An 18,612-nucleotide genomic window follows, 5' to 3' on the forward strand; every position below is an offset into this window, starting at 1 on the left:
ACCCCTCAAAAGCTGAAGCATACGAGCAGTCACACTAAAACAAAATGGTCACACTAAAACAAGATGTGTGTTTATATTTAATTATTGGCAAAATCTGGGTCTCAGTTTGGTACTATTACAGCCATTTTCTCCCCCTCATTTTGTAACTTACAGAAATGAAAATAATTTTCAATATTATATAAGGAAATTAAGAATACAAGTTTTGGGGTATTGTTTTTAAACTTTATTCAGTTTTGCAGTAAAGAACCCATCTCCACACAAGCGTTTCATTTCTGGATAGCAGAGGTATAATACATGAACCACAGGTGAGTGCATTAACCCTCCCCCTCCCCCAGCTTCCAAGAAATAAAACATGTATAATACACTCTTATTACTATGGTACTCCAATACAGATAAGGTTATTTGTAAGTGGAGGAAAAGTAAAATGGACTAACAGTGTGAGTGCCGTCTTATGACTTTTCTTGTAACAATCAAACACTGTCTTTCTTGCAATACATGGCATGGCAGAGGGTTTAGAAAGCAATGACATTGGAATGCATTTGCTCATGAAAATCATTAAATATATAGCTGGTGCCTTCCCTACACCTAGTGAGGCCATCAGAATTTAAAAAAAAAAAAATCTTACACAACGTGTATTTCTGTGAAACTCTGGCAAAAGGGGAGACTGAATTGTCTATAACCTACTGAGAATGCAGAGCAGTTACCATAGTGCAAATGTTTCAAATATAAGTTTTGCCAGTACTTTTGCTTGGTGTTGATTCATTTTATTTGAGAATTGCTAGCCAAAGGACAAAAGCTCTCTACTCACACAGGCAGATGCAACTCCATTAATTTCAATGAAATTGTGTCAGCTCATGCCAGTAGTAAATTTGGCTCAATATCTTTAATACTTAACTTTTAATTTAAGTATATCATTTAATTGAACTGCTCAACAGTTGTGTGTTTTGACTCTGAAAACTGACTAGTATGATGGAATTCCAAGTTTCTCTTTCAATTGCTTTTACATTAAACTTGCCAAGTTTACAAATGTTTTTGCTTTTGGTTTTTTTTGTTTGTATCTGTACCAGTCCTGCAAATTCATCTGGAATCTGAAAGCTGAGCTGTCTGTTTTGGACATCCCCACCAGTAACAGATTTGTAATTGTGACTATTACGCGTGAGAGCAAAAAATATTAATAATAAAAAAAGTAACCTTCTTCCATAGTATGCTAGAGCTAATGCAGCCCAAAGAGGTTAAAATGGTGGGAAAAAAGTGGGAAAATATTTCGGTCAACAGACAGACTGACACAGAGCACACATAGGAAGTAGATCTGAGTAAGAATATGCCATTTTTAGAGAGACTTTCTGATCATGATCATACTCTGAGCACAAAGCTGAACTTAAAAAATAAAAATTTGGTGGTAAGAATTTCATTCTGAATGCATTATTAAACAAATGTCTACTGAAGCCATATGGTAAAGCAAAGTTACTTTGCCTATATCTTTACAAATCCTGTTGAACGAAAAGTGGAGAGTCCTTCATTTATTTTCCATGTATAACCCCCAGGAAGTGAAGCACTCTAATTTACAAACGTAAATTAAAAATCTTAAGAAAGTGAATTAAAAAGCATATCACTCTACCTCCACCAGAACATCACTTTATTGTTTATCTGTCATCAACAATGTAAAACTCTACTAGATATTCTATCCTGGTTTTAAAAAGGTAAAGATTACATTGGATTAGCTATGTATTACAAAAGAAACTACAGCAATCACAGTAGAATGAGATTGGAGGGACAATTTTGAAGTACAAAAAAGTGTACACTGCAAGCAGAGGGAAGTGCACATTAAATCAAATGCCTGTTAGATTCATTACTTTTAAATGCACAGTGACAATCTGAGAAACTGTACATGATAGAATCACAGAAGTGACTTTAAAATAACCAAAATTACTTTTTGTATTTGACCATCCAACTCAGATAATCATTGAATGTTTGATGTTTTCAGTGTTTTTGGAAAATTTCTTGTTTATCAAACAAAAAATTTAAATTGTTAATTTGACTAAACTGTGAAGTACAAGGAGTGAAATAAAAAGTATATTGGAAGTACACCTAAACTACAAGAACAAGCCAAAAAGGGTGCGTGTGTGTAAGGTGTGTGGGGGTAGACACAAAGGCTTTTTCTTCTATCTCAGAAGTTCTTCCAATGTAGTGTGTATCCGATGTACAGCTCTTTGCTTTCAGTCCATTTCTGAAGTTCATATTTTATAGCCTCTTTTGTACTAACTGGTCAACTCAACCAGCTTTGTTGCCAAGCAACAAGAGTAACACAAGAATCTGAATGCATCAAATCTTCCTTTGCTGTGATTTCTTCGTGGCCCCTTTTTTTCTGTTTTGCTTGAACAGGGTTCGATGTTTCCTGAATTGTTCACAGGGGAATTGAGGTGGAATTGAGTTCCAAATCACTCTGCGGTTTGTAGCATTCTGATTTCTTTCTGCAGCTCACCCCCGGACACGTTTGCAGTTCTTCTGTAGCAGAAAGACAACCGTGTTGCTCAAGCGGTGAGCGTTCACCCTTGACCCTAGGGGGTTGCAGACCATTGTGTTTAGCGTATCCCTGAGTGCAGCTATCCTGCAGGATTCACTTCCCAGTGCACCGAGATTTCCTAGGTTTCCTCAGAATAAGCCCCAGTATGCATCACCACCGGCTGTGGTGCAGCTATGGATGCCTGAGGCCGAGTTGATTCTGGTGGATGTCTGACCTCGCTGAACCAGACTGATCTGCTTCCTTCCTATTCATACCCAGGCTGTCCAACCTTCATACAGCTGAGCCAAGTTATCTAGATTAGTTGCTTCCTTAATCACATAGTCAACCTATTAAAAAGCCAAAAACACTTTTAATATTAGGGTATTCTGAATATATTTTCAAATATACAAATAGACAGCAAGAATGATCAATAAATTAACAAGGGGTTATAATTTAGAAGTTTCCAGAAATAAGATTATTCAATTAATTATTTCATTAAGTCTACCCAAGGAACAGAAACTTGTAGGGATGAAAGGACCACATATCCCATGTAAAGCCTAAACCCTACAAACATGTAAAAGTGAAGAGAGCTTCACTACTGTTAATAGGGCTGCTTGGGTATAAAAACCAAGCACTTCCTTGCAAGTCCGTACGACACAGACCAATCATGCTCTCCAGGACCTGTGCAACCTTGTCTTCAGTGGCTGTGCACAATTATGTTACTTGGAAAGTTCAGTACCAGTTCTGATGCATGAAAGAAATGCATGATTAGTTGCGCTAGATCTCCATGGCTCACAGGAAGAAAGATCATTAAAGTAAATGTGACATTGGGATTAGGAAAGTATGGAACAAACTAAATGCATCACTAGTGCATTTTACACCAGTGTCTCCCTGCTTTGTCATGTGACTGCACACAAAAATTTAACTCACACTGGGATTTTTTACTTCTCTAGCACATTAAAGATCTTGCAGTGTATGCTACTCTTCCTGCCTCCCCACTCTAGCACGCTCTAATTAGCAGTACCAGTTTCCCAGGTTTCTCCCTGATATAAACGCATTTATTTTAATTAAAATAATTGGGACAGAGCACAATATTCTCATATACCTCTTCATACAGTGCTAGGGTAGTTTAAATAAACTTGACTGATCATAAAAAATATGCTACTTCAGTGTTTATATTAACAGATGAAAGCTAGAGACCGCTCAACACCAGGGCTGCAGTTCCAAAGTTGTGCTTTAAAAAATAATAACTAACTTAGCCAAGATGGTTAACTTGGTAAACACTAAGTTTTTAACTCACCTGTTCAGCAACAGACATTCTCCTGTTGAGATCCACATCTCGGCCCTCTAACTTGGCTTTGACTCGTTTCCACACACTAACTGCATACGAATTTCTTTCTTGCACAGCTAAACGTATAAATTCAACTGATTAGCTGCATTTTGTACTGGGGCATAATCAAATGAAGGCTTTTTATAGCAGTTTTTATTCTCTTATTTACCTTTTCCTGTTTTCGGGTCCCTGACAGCCTTTTTAGGACTACAAGCAACACTTTTGCCAGTTCCTGGAACTGTGCTTGGAGGTGTATCTGCTGATGTAGCAAGATTCTTCTGAATTAGCTTTCTGGCATTCTGTGACATGACCTCTGGCTGGGTCTTCTGCCCTGTATTGTTCCGTACCGCTGTAAAAATAAAGTTTAGTAATTTAAGTTGGACAATACAATTTAGAAAGATGACTAAACCCAAAATACATTTAAGTGGAAACAAAAATTCTGAACCACCAAGCACACACTTTTATATATAAAAAATAGTATGTTAATTCACTAGTTCTTCAAAGGGATTATGATAGCCAGGGTATAATAAGCAATTTAACCTTGTAAAATACACATATTATGTTTGCAGAACCAGTGTGCTATAGATATATGCTCATATATGAGAAAATGAATATGAGCATTTCAGTATACTTAAGTGAAGGATTCCATTACCTGATCTTCTCTCCTGCTTCCCAGCCTCATTATTTCTGCTCTCATTTTCTTTGTATAAAAAACCCATTACCCAATTTAAAAAAAAACAACCCAGATTTTTTTTTTTTTAATTGTAAACCATGTTTTTTATAAAAGGTTAGAGGATTTGTTTCCAAGTTTAATCCCCCTGCATGGAATTTGCACAAATAATTCCTATCAACTGAAAGGAGTTAAGAATGTAAGCTTAACCCAAGTACGGATAGTAGAATGTTCTTAAATTGGAATACAAGTTTGTATGGAGATTGTTTATGGGATCTTTCATACCACGCTTTTATGCCATGTGAACATTATGAGTTTAATTTAAAATTAATCCTTTCCCACTAAAATGTAATAAGTGGTATCGATAGTTCAATTCTTTATTCCCAATAAGATATCTAGACGGTTCTACAGTAACAGGTTCTAGTGTGTTCAGGATATATTTGACACAGCACAGAAAGAACAAGTGTTAAAACTGTTACACATTCTTAGCTAAATATTCTTGGATTTGTGTGTTGAAGCCAAATATTAGATGCTACAAGAACTTTCAACTGAAAGTATTTATTAACTGCTAATAGCCTAGTTACATCTGCACAGTTGACTGTATAAAGAGAATCAGTGAGCTTGTTTTAGAAAAGCATAACTATTCAAAGTTTAAAATTTGAGATCCAGTGTTACCTGCAGCAAAGGTTGGCTGGTAAGTTGCAGCTGATGTTGGGCTTGAACACTCATTTGATGCATCTGTGACTAACGGTGACGCAAAGCTCACTAGATTATTGTAGACACTACAAAACATAATAGTCGGTAAAGTTTTTCAATTTATAGTAAAATTACTTGAAAATCTCATATGAAAATGAGTAAACAATTGAAATGAAATGAAATTTTATGAAATTATTTTGGCGTACTGAGACACTTGAGTGTTTGCATGTTGTTTTCTACTTCAAGCTTTATTTCCATACTAGCCAACTACCCATCAGAAATGATGGGAGGGGAGGGGACAGGTGCAGACAGAGCACTGCCATCCACCACCCCATGCTGCCACTGCCTTCCAGGAGCAGGATACAGGGTGTGGTGGGGGGGAAAGCTTGCCTTGCTGTCCCCCTCGGCCAGTACCCTGTGCCACTGCCACCTCCGGGGGGTGGGGTGGGGGAGGGAAGGAAAACCCCCCCCACTCTATCTGTACAGTCACTGCTGCCTCCAGGAAGCAGGGCCCGGGGGGGGGGGGGGGGGGGGTGCAGCTCTGCTCTGTTGCCACCTCCTCCAGGGAACAGGAACCAGGGTGGGGTAGGGCAGTGAGGCCAGTAACACTGGCCTTGACCCCCCCCATCATGGCAGAGCTCTGTCACCACCGCCTAGTGTCCAAAACACTCTTGGAGTACTCCAATTGGTTGTTACAGTCAGCATTATGATTGGCTGCTGAGACAACCAATCAGAGTGTGAATACAGCATTATGGACAGACAGACAGACAGACAGACAGACAGACAGACAGACAGACAGACAGACAGACAGACAGACAGACAGACAGAGACTTCTAGTATATTAGAATGCAAGAAAGAATATTTCCTTCAACCAAACAAAAGACTGTTTTACCTCTGACTCTGTGTTTTCAGTTCTTTCAGGGTGGGAGTTATTTCCTGCAGCATTTCAACATGCTCTTGACTGCGGACCTGACCCATAGCCTGAACTAATGTAAACAAAACTGTCTGAATATTGTCTTGCCATGATTTATATTCACCCAAGAACTGCCTAACACTATTCTCATAGGGAACATCTTCACCATCTGCCAGTGCTGCTTCTTCATCCTATAACAAAGAAATTGTGTGTTAAAAAATAAAAGTTTGCTTTATTATATACTGCAGAAATGATTAGCAACTGCCCTAACCTCTGCCGCCTATGATGGTTTCCCAGAGTTGATACATTTCAAGAGTATCATCTCAAGAAAATTAACACACAAAGAAAACAAGTGTCAAATTTTAACAACCTATACAAAAATACATTAAGAATTCTTGTTTAACTTAATCCAAAATAGATATGTATATACAAAAAAAGAAAGGCTTTACTTTAACCAATGTCAGATTAACATAAAAACTGCACAATGGTACAGGACCTCTGCAATAGATCCCTGGGTAAAATTTCTTTGATCTCAAAATGTTTGTCTGTTCAACTTGACGCACTGGTTAATTTCTGCTCATTTCAATATATACACAATATTGCCTAACATGAACATCCTACCAATTATATATATTTTCCTGGACATGACTAGTTTGGTTCCTCAGAAACAGAATGAGGCAAGGTTCAGTCATACCTTGGCCATAGCTTTCAGCAGATGCTTGACATCTCCAAGTTGTCTATTGTGACCAGTCAGAACAGTTTTTATGGTGTCAACCAGATTCTGAATTGTTTCACAAACTGTTTCTGTCTGCTGTTCTTTCTCTGTTTGCACTGTTCTCTGCGTAGACATGTCCTGGGTCAATTGTTTATGAGCTGAAAGAAGCCATTCAGAACTACCAATAGTATGTTCAAGATTAGTGCCCTAAAGAGAAAAAGAAAAGACATTGTATCTATTCTGTTACAAACAATTATTTTCCTTCCATTTTGTTTACCGTTAATAGAATAAACTTTGTACATCTATGCCTTGCTAGAAAAAACATACAAAACTACTTAGCATTAAAAATAAAGCCGAGTGTCTGTAATAATAACTTTGTTAACTTAAGCTTTACATCACCGCCCCCTTCGATTTTACTCACCACTCTCTGAAGTAAACGAAGCTCCAGTTCAGAGACTGAACTATTGAACTGTGATGCAAATGAGCACATTTGCTGACAACGTTTGATAAGTTCAAACAAAGATGCATCAAGGTTTAAGGCTTCTGCTGTTCTAGTACGCAAACTTTCAAAATGAATGATGTTGCTGCAAAGGAAAGTAACCTACAAAAGCAAAAGAAAATGAAAGGCTCCCCATTAAATTACATAATATAGAAAACACAAGTATAGGCAGCTTAAAATTCTTGTCTGGAAAGCTTTGTTGAGATAAGAGCATTAAAGCAGCCTGCTAGGGTAATGGTAGCATTTCCTGGACTGTAAACACTATAGTAGTTGTTCCAAACTGTTTTTAAATGTAAAATTCACAGAAATATCTGACTGCCCTTGCTAGCCCTTGTTCCAAAAGAGACTTATGCTTATTTGCAAGTATCGAGGGGAAAACAAAGTCTACTGTACTGCTCCTAGAAGAACTAAACAAAGTTTCCCTAAGTTATCAAATAAATCAACCCTAAATTACTGAAGTAAGAAATACCTGATTTGCTCTTTGACTTTCTTTAAGGACAAGGTTTCTTCTTTCAGCAATGGTGGCATCAAAATCCTGTAGAACTGGTGCCAACGCAGGATTAGCTCCTCCTGCCCATTTCAAACGCTGCTCAATACTTGCTTCAAGCGCTGCTAACTTCTCCTGTGTTGAGAAAACAAATCTGAGACGAAACATACCAAAAACGCAATTCTTTTCCCATGTAGTTCTTATGAAAGATGGATATTACCATAGTGCTATTCAGATTTTTAGCAGAGGCCATAATTGCAGTTATCTTATAATGGTATCAAAAGCTATAAACAGCCATTTCATTCATCCAAGAATAAATCACCCAATCCTGGGACAAAGTGCAAGCATACAGACATCCACACCCACTGTCCCAGGATATATCCTGAAAAAGTTTCCCAGAAAACGTGGAATAAAAACAGCTGTTGAGTTTATCCTGGGTCTGACTGTCCCAGACTTAGACTTGCACTGAAACAGGTACAGGAGTCTTTACATATGAGGCTTGAATAGCAATTAACTTGAAATAGCTCTGATTGTCCTAGGAAAAGTGTTCAAGGATAATTTATAGGTACGTAAAAAGGGAGGCAATAGGCTTGTAAATCTGTAGAATCCCAAAATAAAAAGCTCTCTCCCAAGAGAAATCCAATGTGTTTTTAGCCAGGTAGTAATGGTTTATCCCAAGACTGCACCATTGAATCAGTGACAGAAAAATGGCACCACATTAGGAAAAACTCTCACGAAGGGGGTAGTAAAGCACTGGAATGGGTTACCCAGAAAAGTTGTGGAATTTCCATCCTTGGAGGTTTTTAAGAACCAGATAGACAATGCCTTGGCTGAGGGTGGTCCTGCTTTAAGCAGGGGTTGGACTAGATGACCTCCTGAGGTCCCTTCCAATCCTAATTTTTTATGATTCTATGATTCAGCTGGCTGCTTAACCTCAATTAAAAGGGTGATGTGTGTACATGACAATCACAGGATATTTTTGTTCCAGGACAAGTACAGACACAATTTGCCCATGGACAAGATGCATCATCTGTTCCTAGCCAAAGTAATGGTCAAGATTTTATAAAAATAAGATAAATTGGCTCACTACATTATCAAGAATAAAATGAAGGGAAGGACAGGAGGGGGAAGGGGAGGGGGAGAAAAAAAAGTACTCAATATTTTTTAAAATGGATCTAATTGCATACAGAACACCCGCTATGACATCTTTAGCCTTTACAGATTGAGCAAGGAAAGACAACATTGACAGAAAGGACTAGGTGAAGTTCAAAGAAAACTGAATTCAGACTGGCTAATAACTAGAATGCTGGTTTGGAGGAGGCAGATGATCTTGGAACACGTGACTGGGGGTAGTACAGTAAGTTATACACACACCCAATAAAAGAAGCTACCTGAACTGTTCCAATTGATGCTTCAATCTGGCTGAGTGTATGCAGCTTCTTTTTCATGTTGGCTAAAATTGCAGACCGAGGAGGAGGAGTAACAGACATGGCTTGAGGGCGACTTATAAGAAGATCTTCGTGTTGCCACTTTTACGGGAAAAGAAAAATCGTAATGTATATTGCTGCTTATACTAATGTTAAGCTAGCAGAATAAATAGTATTTCTAGCACTCTGGTTACAGTTCACAGTGAGGGTATGTTTTAAAAAATAATGACAAACAATGGTTGAGAGGCACAATAGAGAAAGGGGTACTGTGCCATAGACAGAAACCTCAATAAAAAGATATTACAGATATTCATACAACACTGTTAAACAATGTGCTGTACAAAGAATAATTTATTAACTATTTTTATAACAACTATCACTGTTTGACATTCTAGAATATTTGTTTTTATAAAAAATTTCCTTCATCAAAGGGAAGACTGAACTGAAAGGCAGGACCACTTGTAATTGGTTAAAACCAAAACAGAATATTTACCATATTTACTTGAATCCAAGACAAAGCTTCCCCCCCACCACAATCACTACGGGGGGTGGGAACCTAAATTCAAGTGTTGGCCCAGGGTAGGCGGGCGGATGGCAGCTCAGCTCCAACTTTAAACTTGGGCTTGAACTGTCACTTGCCCCAGGCCAGGGTGGCTTGCGCAGTGGGAGCATGGGGTGGGGTAGGATAGGGACACACAGGGCAGACCTCATAGCCTGCCCCCTATCTACCTCCACCCCCTCATTTTGGTCTCTTGCGCTAACCTGGTCAGGCCTGGAGCTGCTGCTACCGTTTCTGCTGGCTTGGCTGGGCTGGGCCTAGACCACCACTACTGTCTCCACAGGAGGAAAAGCCACCCCAAAGGTAAGCGACCGCGGGGGGTGGAGGTGGGAGGCGTGTGGGGGCAGGAGAAGTGGGGACAGGCATAAGTAGCATGGTGGGGAGGGCAGCAGTCTGGCCCCCCACCACTGCTTTCCTTGACACAGCTGTGGGGAGAGGGGGAGGGAAGGGGCACACAAATTTAAGACAACACCCCCAAATAAATTAGATTTTACACATGGAAAATGGTAAAAAAAATATATATATATTTTATGTCTAGACTCTAATTTTTGGGAGGTCATCTTAAATTCAAAGTAATCTTGGATTCATGCCAAAACTGTAAAATGCCTATCTATGAAACAGTTTAGTAATTAATATTTTAAATGGTTATTGTTCATTTTACCCCCCTGCCAAAATTAGCACTTAAATCAAATAAACCTTCCTATTACATCAACCTAACATATCACCCTGACTGAGATAATTTCTATCAAGGTAGTTCACAACCTGCTTAATTCAGAACAAACAGGTGAGTAAAGGATATGCCATACAACTCTTATTGCACCTTTTCCTTCAAAGGGCGCTGCTTCTGCATTTAGATGCAGCACATCACTGGTCCATGAAGCTGACTGGAGCAGCACTGTCCTTTGAAATAAAAGGCACAGCAAAGAGGTGAAGCACCTCAGCAGTTCCATGGAGCTATTTGCTGGAGCTACATGCTCAAGCACCAAATACGGAAATCATTAAGTAGCACTGTCGTTCAATTGATTCTATTGTTTTAGAATCAATATTGCAGATATTTAGGGAATGTTCAATTATTCAAAAGGAGAAACAGTTAAGATACTAAAATCATGAGGAAGGGACTTGAGGAAAGATCCAGCCATGGACACACACAGCACACTAGGATTAGAATTTCCTTTCAAGTACAGCTGTATTATAAAGGCCAAAAAAGCTATTATTGGTGCAAAAGGCAGCAAATGTCATACACTTTTTGCTAGTAAGCAGCAATTTGGTTAACTGAAGTATGACTTATATAGTTTCAACAAAAGCTTGGGTTATAAATGTTAACATTTACAGCTCTGAAGGCAGCTGGACTCCACAAGCTACCAAACTGCCATTACCATTTTTCCAATTGTGTAAAAAAAAAGAAAACACTAACTCCATTAAAACCCATAAAAATGGATGATAACTGAAGTGTATTCTTTATACAAACAACATATTACCTGGAACATAGCAATATGCAGCTGCACCCTCTGAAGGCTAGTCTTGCAAGAAGAAATACTGGTTTCAAGTCTGCGCACCAAATCATGCTTCTTCCATGCTGTGTCATATGAACTTGCCAATACTGTTGCCCTATTCATGACCAACTGTGAAAACTTGCCGATTTGAATATTGTGTTCTACAGCTTTCTTACAGAGATCATCCACAGAAACTTTGCTTTCTGCTCCAAAGTCCTTAGCCTCTACTTGAGCAATGATATCCACACCCAAAGCACTGATGAAACTGCACAGAGTAAGCCCCAAAGCTTGATTTGGAAGTCCAATTAAAAGTTGTCTCACAAAGTCTGCTGTGAATGCTTTTATTGGTTTGGCCATTTGGTCTTCACTAAAGCAAGAATTTCTATAAAGGGCTTTTACAGTGACAATCTGAACAGGTCCATTTACTGTGTTCTGATCTTCCAGTGAACTTGCTCCTTCAAAAGAAACAGTATTTCATATGAATATTTGTTATTTCTAGAATAAAAATCACTTCTACACAGACAGTAATATCCAAATAGGCTGAAATATATTTTTGGATATTAGCTGAATAAGGTACATTGTTAGACAGAGTCTTATTCTGCGCTCATATTCGGTGTAAAAGGCTGGGAGAAGGGGGTAAATTCTCCTACTGCAGCGAAACTAAAACAAACAGTTTGTTTTGTAGGATGCATATTTACCTGACAAAGTTTTAGAAAAGGTACCACATAGTCTGAAAAATTCTTTAATGGTCTGTAGTCTCTTCAAAAAGAAAATCTCCTCTAGTACTTGTCTGTTATTATCGTCATCAAAAAAATTAACTTGTGTGCTACGGGCTTCCCTGATTATGTCAATCTTCCGCCAAGCAACAGGTATTTCCATCTTGTTTAGCTGAATGAAGGCAAAAAAGAATTAGTTCTCTTGTGTAAACATGTTACTCCTGAAGAGCATGCTGAAAAATAAAGCCATACCTTTTCAATTAACAAACCAAATGCAGTTTCCACTTGGGCAAACATTCCATCAAATGCCACCAAAAGCATCTGGCCAGCTGACATTTTGGGAGTTTCATCAACTGAACCATTTCTTGGCTGAATCAGCTCGCCATACTGAGTATGAAGCATTCTAAGAAAAAAGTTAGGAAGTTTAAACGTTTTTTGCTTTATTAACGTTAAATAGGAAGGAAGCGTTAAAAAAACAAAACAGTTTTGTATTGAATAGGATAGACATGAAGCAATATTAAGTATCATTTAAATACCCCAGGGTGCCTGTAGACACGCCAGGAGGCTGCTCTGATGCACTGTAATAACAGTGTCAGAGTAGACTTGATTAATCGAGTCTGCCTGAGCATGCTAATTAGCATGCTTGTCAGCCTCTACATCTCATGTCCCAGTGTCCCTGTGCTTCAAAATGGTGGCAGGAGCACTTTAACTAAAGCTTGTTAGACAAGCCTTAGTTACAACACTTCTCCCACCATTTTGAAGAGCAGGGACACTGATACACAAGACGCTGCAGGCACTTTCATTAGAGCGGCTCTCAAAGCCAGTCTAATTAAAGCACCCTCCCATCCCAGGAACATGTGTAAAAATGACTCCAGATTCCTTGGAAGCTTGCTCTCCTAAAAATAGTCTCTCTTTGTCAATTTCCTACACTTTTCTTTTTAAATCTGTAAGATGAAATGAATACACCCTACCCCCACTTTTGTGTTGTCTACAACTCTTACAGCTAGCCCAATCACCATACATGCAATTTAAAGCCTAATTAGGCAGCTCAAAAAATACAAGTTCCCAGCAGCTCGCATTTACATTGATTTCAGCATAAGAAGTTAAGCATTATCAACTATCGTCTTTTGTATAACAATTTAAGAGACAAATCAAGAATCAGAAGTGGCAAGCAAGAAGATGGGAAAACACACCAAAACTGTACTAAAGGAAACACATGCAAGTTATTTACCTTGCAACATCAATATAATGGGTGTGCGTTTCTTCTTCCAGCCCCATTGCTGCATTTCTTAAATAGGCTTGAAGAGATTCAACTAGTGTTTGCAAAGGGACTCCATCAGTAGTTTGTTCAATAAGGCTGTCTAGTTCATGAAGCATGCTTTCTAAAGTGTATTCTCCTTTCATTAAGCACCTGAGAGCTTCTGGAAAAATGATCTGGCGGAAATTTGAGTTCAATTCCTGTCAGAAGTTAAATATGGAAGATTAGGTAAAAAAGCAAAAAGTTATTTTGAGTCACATAGAATGCCTATCGTTTTATTGTGCCACCTACAGTAAGGACATAGCCAGGAAGTGGCCTAATAGTACCATATTTCCTCACATACAACACACCCGGAATACACATTTGTTTTTGAAAAGCAGAATGAAGAAAAAACGGTTATTCCAGAGTTATGGCTGCAGAGAACAGGGACAGAGCCTAATCTTCAGCTGACTCACCCTCCCTTTCCTTCTTGGCTAAAGCTGAAAACACAGGTGCTCCTGAAGACTGGTCTCCATGGGTGGATCTATGATTCTGAAAAGAGCTGAAAGTCCTCACAAGGCTGTGAAGTAGGAGAAGAGAGACCTGGAGCAGCTATCAGAGAGATCAAAATTAAGCTAAGAAAGGTTAGCTTGATTAATAGAACACCAAAGACCATTAAAAAGAGGGATGATTGTTAACATCTCTAGACAGAAGAACAAGCAGCCATTAAGTCAACTGACTCCCTCAGCTGTTTCAACAGTAATGTAAGAACTGCTGCAGTGGGAATCAGGAATCAGAACAGAGTGTTTCTATCCCAGGCAGAAAAATAAGCTCTCTTTTTTATTATATGAGCCCCAATTTTGGAGGACGGTGGGAGAAAGAAGTGAATGTTGTATGTGAGAAAATACAGTATTTTATCATATAAATACAGAATATGAATCCCTGTAGATTTCAGTTTTTAAAACTGTACAAAGAAGCATATTGTGTAAAATGAAAAGTAATCAAAAGCTCTCAAACATTTACACAGTATAAGCAATCCTTAACAGAAGAAGTATATTGAGGACCACCTTGTTTCCCTGCGATTTATGTAGAACACCTGGTAAGTGATACCTGTAGTAACAAAAATCTCTTTTGTGGAAGAGTAATGAGAAAATACTGGGTTTTAGCTTATTTTAATGCTGTTTAGCAGCTGGAAATGAGGCTACCCAACACCAGATGACCCACAATCAACTCTGGACAGACTGACAAGAAAATGACCTGAAGGCAACTAAGGGTGTAAAGGCTTTCTTTTGGGAACTACTGGATCAGGGCATTCTGGACAAAAAGGCAGTTTAGATTTCTACTAGTGATATTCACCAACAGATATTTTCACTATTTCTGTGCTAAATTATATTATGTAAAAGAAAACCTAAACTTAATATTTATTTACTATAATTACAATGCATTATGTCCTGGACTAAGAAAGGGGGGAAAAAAATCAAAGACCCACCAAATTAGCCAGATACCTACTCATGCCACAGAAATCAATTCAGGTAAAAAGACGAGTACCTTAAAGTGAAGTAAGACAATTTTCACTAAGCAGAATGCATCAGAGGGCTGAAGTGGGCAGTAGAAGGGACCAACCACTGCCCTCCATCTCCAAAACACAAGATGCACCAAAAGAAAGGTTAGTTACCTTAGCTAAATTTAGTGAGCTTCTCAAATCCCGTCTAATAGCTCAAAAGGAGATATGGCCATATATACATGCAAATTTCAAGTGGAGCACACTGCAAGCTATAGGCTTGCTTCAGGAGCACAGGTTAACACTTTGCACCTTGTCCAGATATACTCAGAACACTTTCATAAAGATGGGTAAGGGTGTTTTTTTGAAAGTGTTACACTTGTCCTACTTCATCAGATACCTAGGCATCTAGTGAAGACAAAGTAGTTGCTCTTTATTATTCAAAGTTGCCTTTAAAAGTTACAAATGTCTTTGAATGAATATTCTTCAAAATTAAGAATAAGGTTTTCCCTCCCACTCTTGGGACTTTAGCTTGTAAAGGATGCATTAAGAATTCCGCTTCAAATTACTTGTTTTGGGTGAAAACTAGTTTTTGCTGGAAGCAGAAAATATTCAGTACAATTTGAGCATGTATTGGGACTCCAAGCAACAGGATTATAGAATAATAGTAAACAATAAAACACTGGGAATCACTTAACAATTAAGCAAAAATGTAAGTAACCCATTGAGTCAGGGGGAAAATGGAGTATTTAAAATTAGCTATTATTTTAGGAGGAAAAAAAATCTTGAAGCACTTGATTCAAATACATGGCTTAACTGAAGCCTTTGGGAAAATACCACAAATGTAAACTTTACCTGAAGTGAAATGTAAACTCCATTAGCCAAGTGAACTGCTTCCGAAGCTTCAATTGGGTTAGGAATATCTAAATCTTGGGGGACAAGGTGACACTGCTTCAGTAACTGCACAAGGCACGTAACGTTCCCACTCATGCTACAAAGCTCTTCTAGAAACCAGGCTCCATCCCTTGAGGTCAGGTCAACCAGCTGCTCTCCAGCACTAGATGCTGCACCTTCCATCATCAGATTACGCCTAAATAAATTATTTCAGTTAGATTAATTTGTTAATATACTCTGAGCTTACTTTGCTCTTTTAAAAATTGATAAAATAGCTATCAACACATAAAATAGAACAGATCATCTGAGAAAGCAGACATACATTACACAGGGTATTCTAAACAAAAGTCATTTAGATATCCACTACTAACATTAACAGATGGATATTTTCACTGCTTGTGCGCCAAAAGTCAAAATGTTAAAAAAAAAAAAAAAAAATCGCCAAAAATTAATCTAAATTAATCAGCAGTATGTTTTGCAACAGGCTGCTCACCTTGTAAGTGTGCAAAGAGCAGAGATTATAACACTTGCTAGGCTCAGTGATCCCTCCTCTCCATTTTCATGAAGGAAAACCTTTATGCAACGTTCAATTTCTTTCAACTGTTCCTCGCACACAGGCACAGTAACTGCTTCTTGTTTCAGACGTTCCACCTGTCTGATGAGTCTGCTATTGATATCGGCTGCATAACGCTGAAGGGTCATTTCTGTAGCTGTTATGAACTGACACACAGCTGGAGGTGGCTGAGGAGCATACTGCATTTCATACCTTTAAAATGAAAGCAGAATGACAAAAAGTGACAAAATTCTCTTTTTTACAAGCCCTCACAAATTGCATTGCTCTGTAGGAGAAACAGTCCATATATTCATTTAAACAGTTAATCTCATCAAATACGCTGGACTAAAGCCTAGACAGGAACACAATAGATACATGGGTCATGAAGCAAGAGCAATTGAAACGGCCTTTCTTAGCACAGTCCTCTAATCCAATACAGTAGACCCTAACTCTCCAGTCAACATACCCATGCAATTTGTATAGGGAAGAGGAGGAGGAAGCATGGAGAGAATACATTAAGGCAAAGGAAGAACAGAAGACAGTACTATTCCATTGAACTAGAGACACCTACCCATGAAGAATTGCTCACAAAGAAATCTACTTTTTCAAAAGTTCACTTATAGTTAAGACCATGCTAACCACACTTTATTTTTTATACAAATTTAAGAGTTTTAAACTGTCAATCACTATAGGATTTCCAGTGATTTGAGTCTACAGTGCTGCTTTTTCAGATAAAACTATTTGTTACAGGTGAAGTTCTCCTTTTTTTTTTTTAAACCATGCTGGTCAAGATCCTAAAATTGTGACCTACCATTAATAAATACTAGTGTTGCCCTCATTACAGGGCAACAATATTTAGCTTTATTTTAGCACTACAAAGATCCAGCTGTGACATTATATGTTAAATGCTCTCCTTTCTTTTAAAAACGTAACATAGTCATGTTTGAAGTGTCTCTGGCACTCTAATACAAAACTAGAATTAAAGAGTTTGGGAACGCCATTGTTTTGTCAACTTACTTCCTGTAGATATCCTGGCAACGCTCAACTGTCATGTTACAAACAAGATCGTCCATCCATGTCTTCCACTGTTCAATTCGGTGTTTCTGAAACACAGCTTTTGGGTACTGAAGAGCTACTGTTGCATAGTTGTGCAACTGTTCTAGACAGCCACGTAAAACAGAACGTCTCTGCTGAAGAAAAGCACCAACCTCTCCTTCTAACTGCTCACACTGACTGATCAAGTGGGCCTGGCCGGCATTCTGCAGAAAGGCTGTTGCTGGTACATAACTTGGGGGACCTTTCAAGGAAAAGCAGATTAAGATTTAACTATAGTACTGCAAGTATTTGTGATGAGATTGTAATTAAATGATAGGTACATTATATAGAAGTTTTAGATACAGAGAGCCGTCCAGTAGTATGCTATTTAAGTCTAATTCTTACTGGAAGGCTTTCTTTTCAGTAAATTATAAATACTGTCTCTCAACTGATTTAACTGATTTTTCACAGATTAAAACTATTAGGAATGGGATAATATACTATTTATTTCATACCAAGGTCCATTTGGGTGCTAATTTCCTGCAGTAGACTTGCGAGTTGTGTTGCCTCTAAATTATTAAAAGCAGCCTGGTAATGTGTTATCCACTGCTCAAATTCATTCAGCTTCACCTGGATTGCCTCCTGAACTGCTCTTTGTTGTGACTGCAGTTGTGTGTGTTCAGAATACCTGAATTATGAAAGTTAAACTCCATTAATGATCATAAATTAAACCTAATACACTTAACTCTGTTGACCCCAAACAGCACTAACTTATTGCCTAAAATGTTTTATATACTTCACATAGATTATGTTATAAAACTATAAAACAATACTCTGATAATTTTTACAGATTTTCTACTCTAATAATATGACCGTCAGTCTCTGGTTTGGAATGAACATGTTTTTAACAAAAAAAATCTGAAATATATTATACCTTCAAGATCTTCAAAAATTACTATAAATGCAGTTATTTCTATACCTGTGCTGCAATGTATGAGATGGATGATCTGCTCCCTCTGCTCCTTCCAGAAAATCAATTTCCTCCAATAATTTACCCTGCAGTTTTTCAACATCTGTCAACTGTTCTTGCAAGTTGAGATACTCTTCCAAACTGCTGTCCAGCTTAGGAAGCACAGCCATCATTTCATCTCTGTTCTTAAACCAGTTCACCTATAACAAAGAAATAGAAAATCAGAAAACCAGACCTGACAGTTATTTAAAAATGGTGGAAGAGGGGGTAGGCCACAAAGATAGCAATTCATAGCTGTGAGCTGTTGCTCAGCTGGGATCCCTGAGAAACTTTTGAAGCAGATGAATAATTTTTCACCCTCTGGTCCCAATTCAAGGGGAAGAAAAAAAGAATAATTTTAGACTCTTAAGCATA

General features: G+C 38.2%; 1 protein-coding gene across 2 annotated transcripts in view; it reads right to left on the bottom strand.

The window, feature by feature from the left end:
* Window positions 1-208: 208 nt before the first annotated feature.
* The window catches only part of SMG1 (SMG1 nonsense mediated mRNA decay associated PI3K related kinase), a 101,000-nt gene continuing 82,596 nt past the window's right edge, over window positions 209-18,612 (bottom strand). For both annotated transcript variants that reach the window (XM_014610734.3, XM_014610733.3), the window contains exons 46-63: window positions 18,208-18,398; window positions 17,744-17,916; window positions 17,211-17,490; window positions 16,134-16,406; window positions 15,602-15,836; window positions 13,240-13,466; window positions 12,261-12,411; window positions 11,991-12,180; window positions 11,278-11,747; window positions 9,205-9,342; window positions 7,796-7,948; window positions 7,249-7,428; window positions 6,807-7,034; window positions 6,092-6,303; window positions 5,179-5,285; window positions 4,003-4,182; window positions 3,804-3,910; window positions 209-2,850 (exon numbers count right to left, since the gene is read on the bottom strand). In XM_014610734.3, the coding sequence (XP_014466220.1) occupies window positions 2,773-2,850; window positions 3,804-3,910; window positions 4,003-4,182; window positions 5,179-5,285; window positions 6,092-6,303; window positions 6,807-7,034; window positions 7,249-7,428; window positions 7,796-7,948; window positions 9,205-9,342; window positions 11,278-11,747; window positions 11,991-12,180; window positions 12,261-12,411; window positions 13,240-13,466; window positions 15,602-15,836; window positions 16,134-16,406; window positions 17,211-17,490; window positions 17,744-17,916; window positions 18,208-18,398 (3,573 nt within the window). In that variant the 3' untranslated portion in view covers window positions 209-2,772. The remainder of the gene's footprint in view (window positions 2,851-3,803; window positions 3,911-4,002; window positions 4,183-5,178; window positions 5,286-6,091; window positions 6,304-6,806; window positions 7,035-7,248; window positions 7,429-7,795; window positions 7,949-9,204; window positions 9,343-11,277; window positions 11,748-11,990; window positions 12,181-12,260; window positions 12,412-13,239; window positions 13,467-15,601; window positions 15,837-16,133; window positions 16,407-17,210; window positions 17,491-17,743; window positions 17,917-18,207; window positions 18,399-18,612) is intronic.

The sequence above is a fragment of the Alligator mississippiensis genome, chromosome 13, assembly GCF_030867095.1.
Source record: "Alligator mississippiensis isolate rAllMis1 chromosome 13, rAllMis1, whole genome shotgun sequence".
Lineage (NCBI taxonomy): Eukaryota > Metazoa > Chordata > Crocodylia > Alligatoridae > Alligator > Alligator mississippiensis.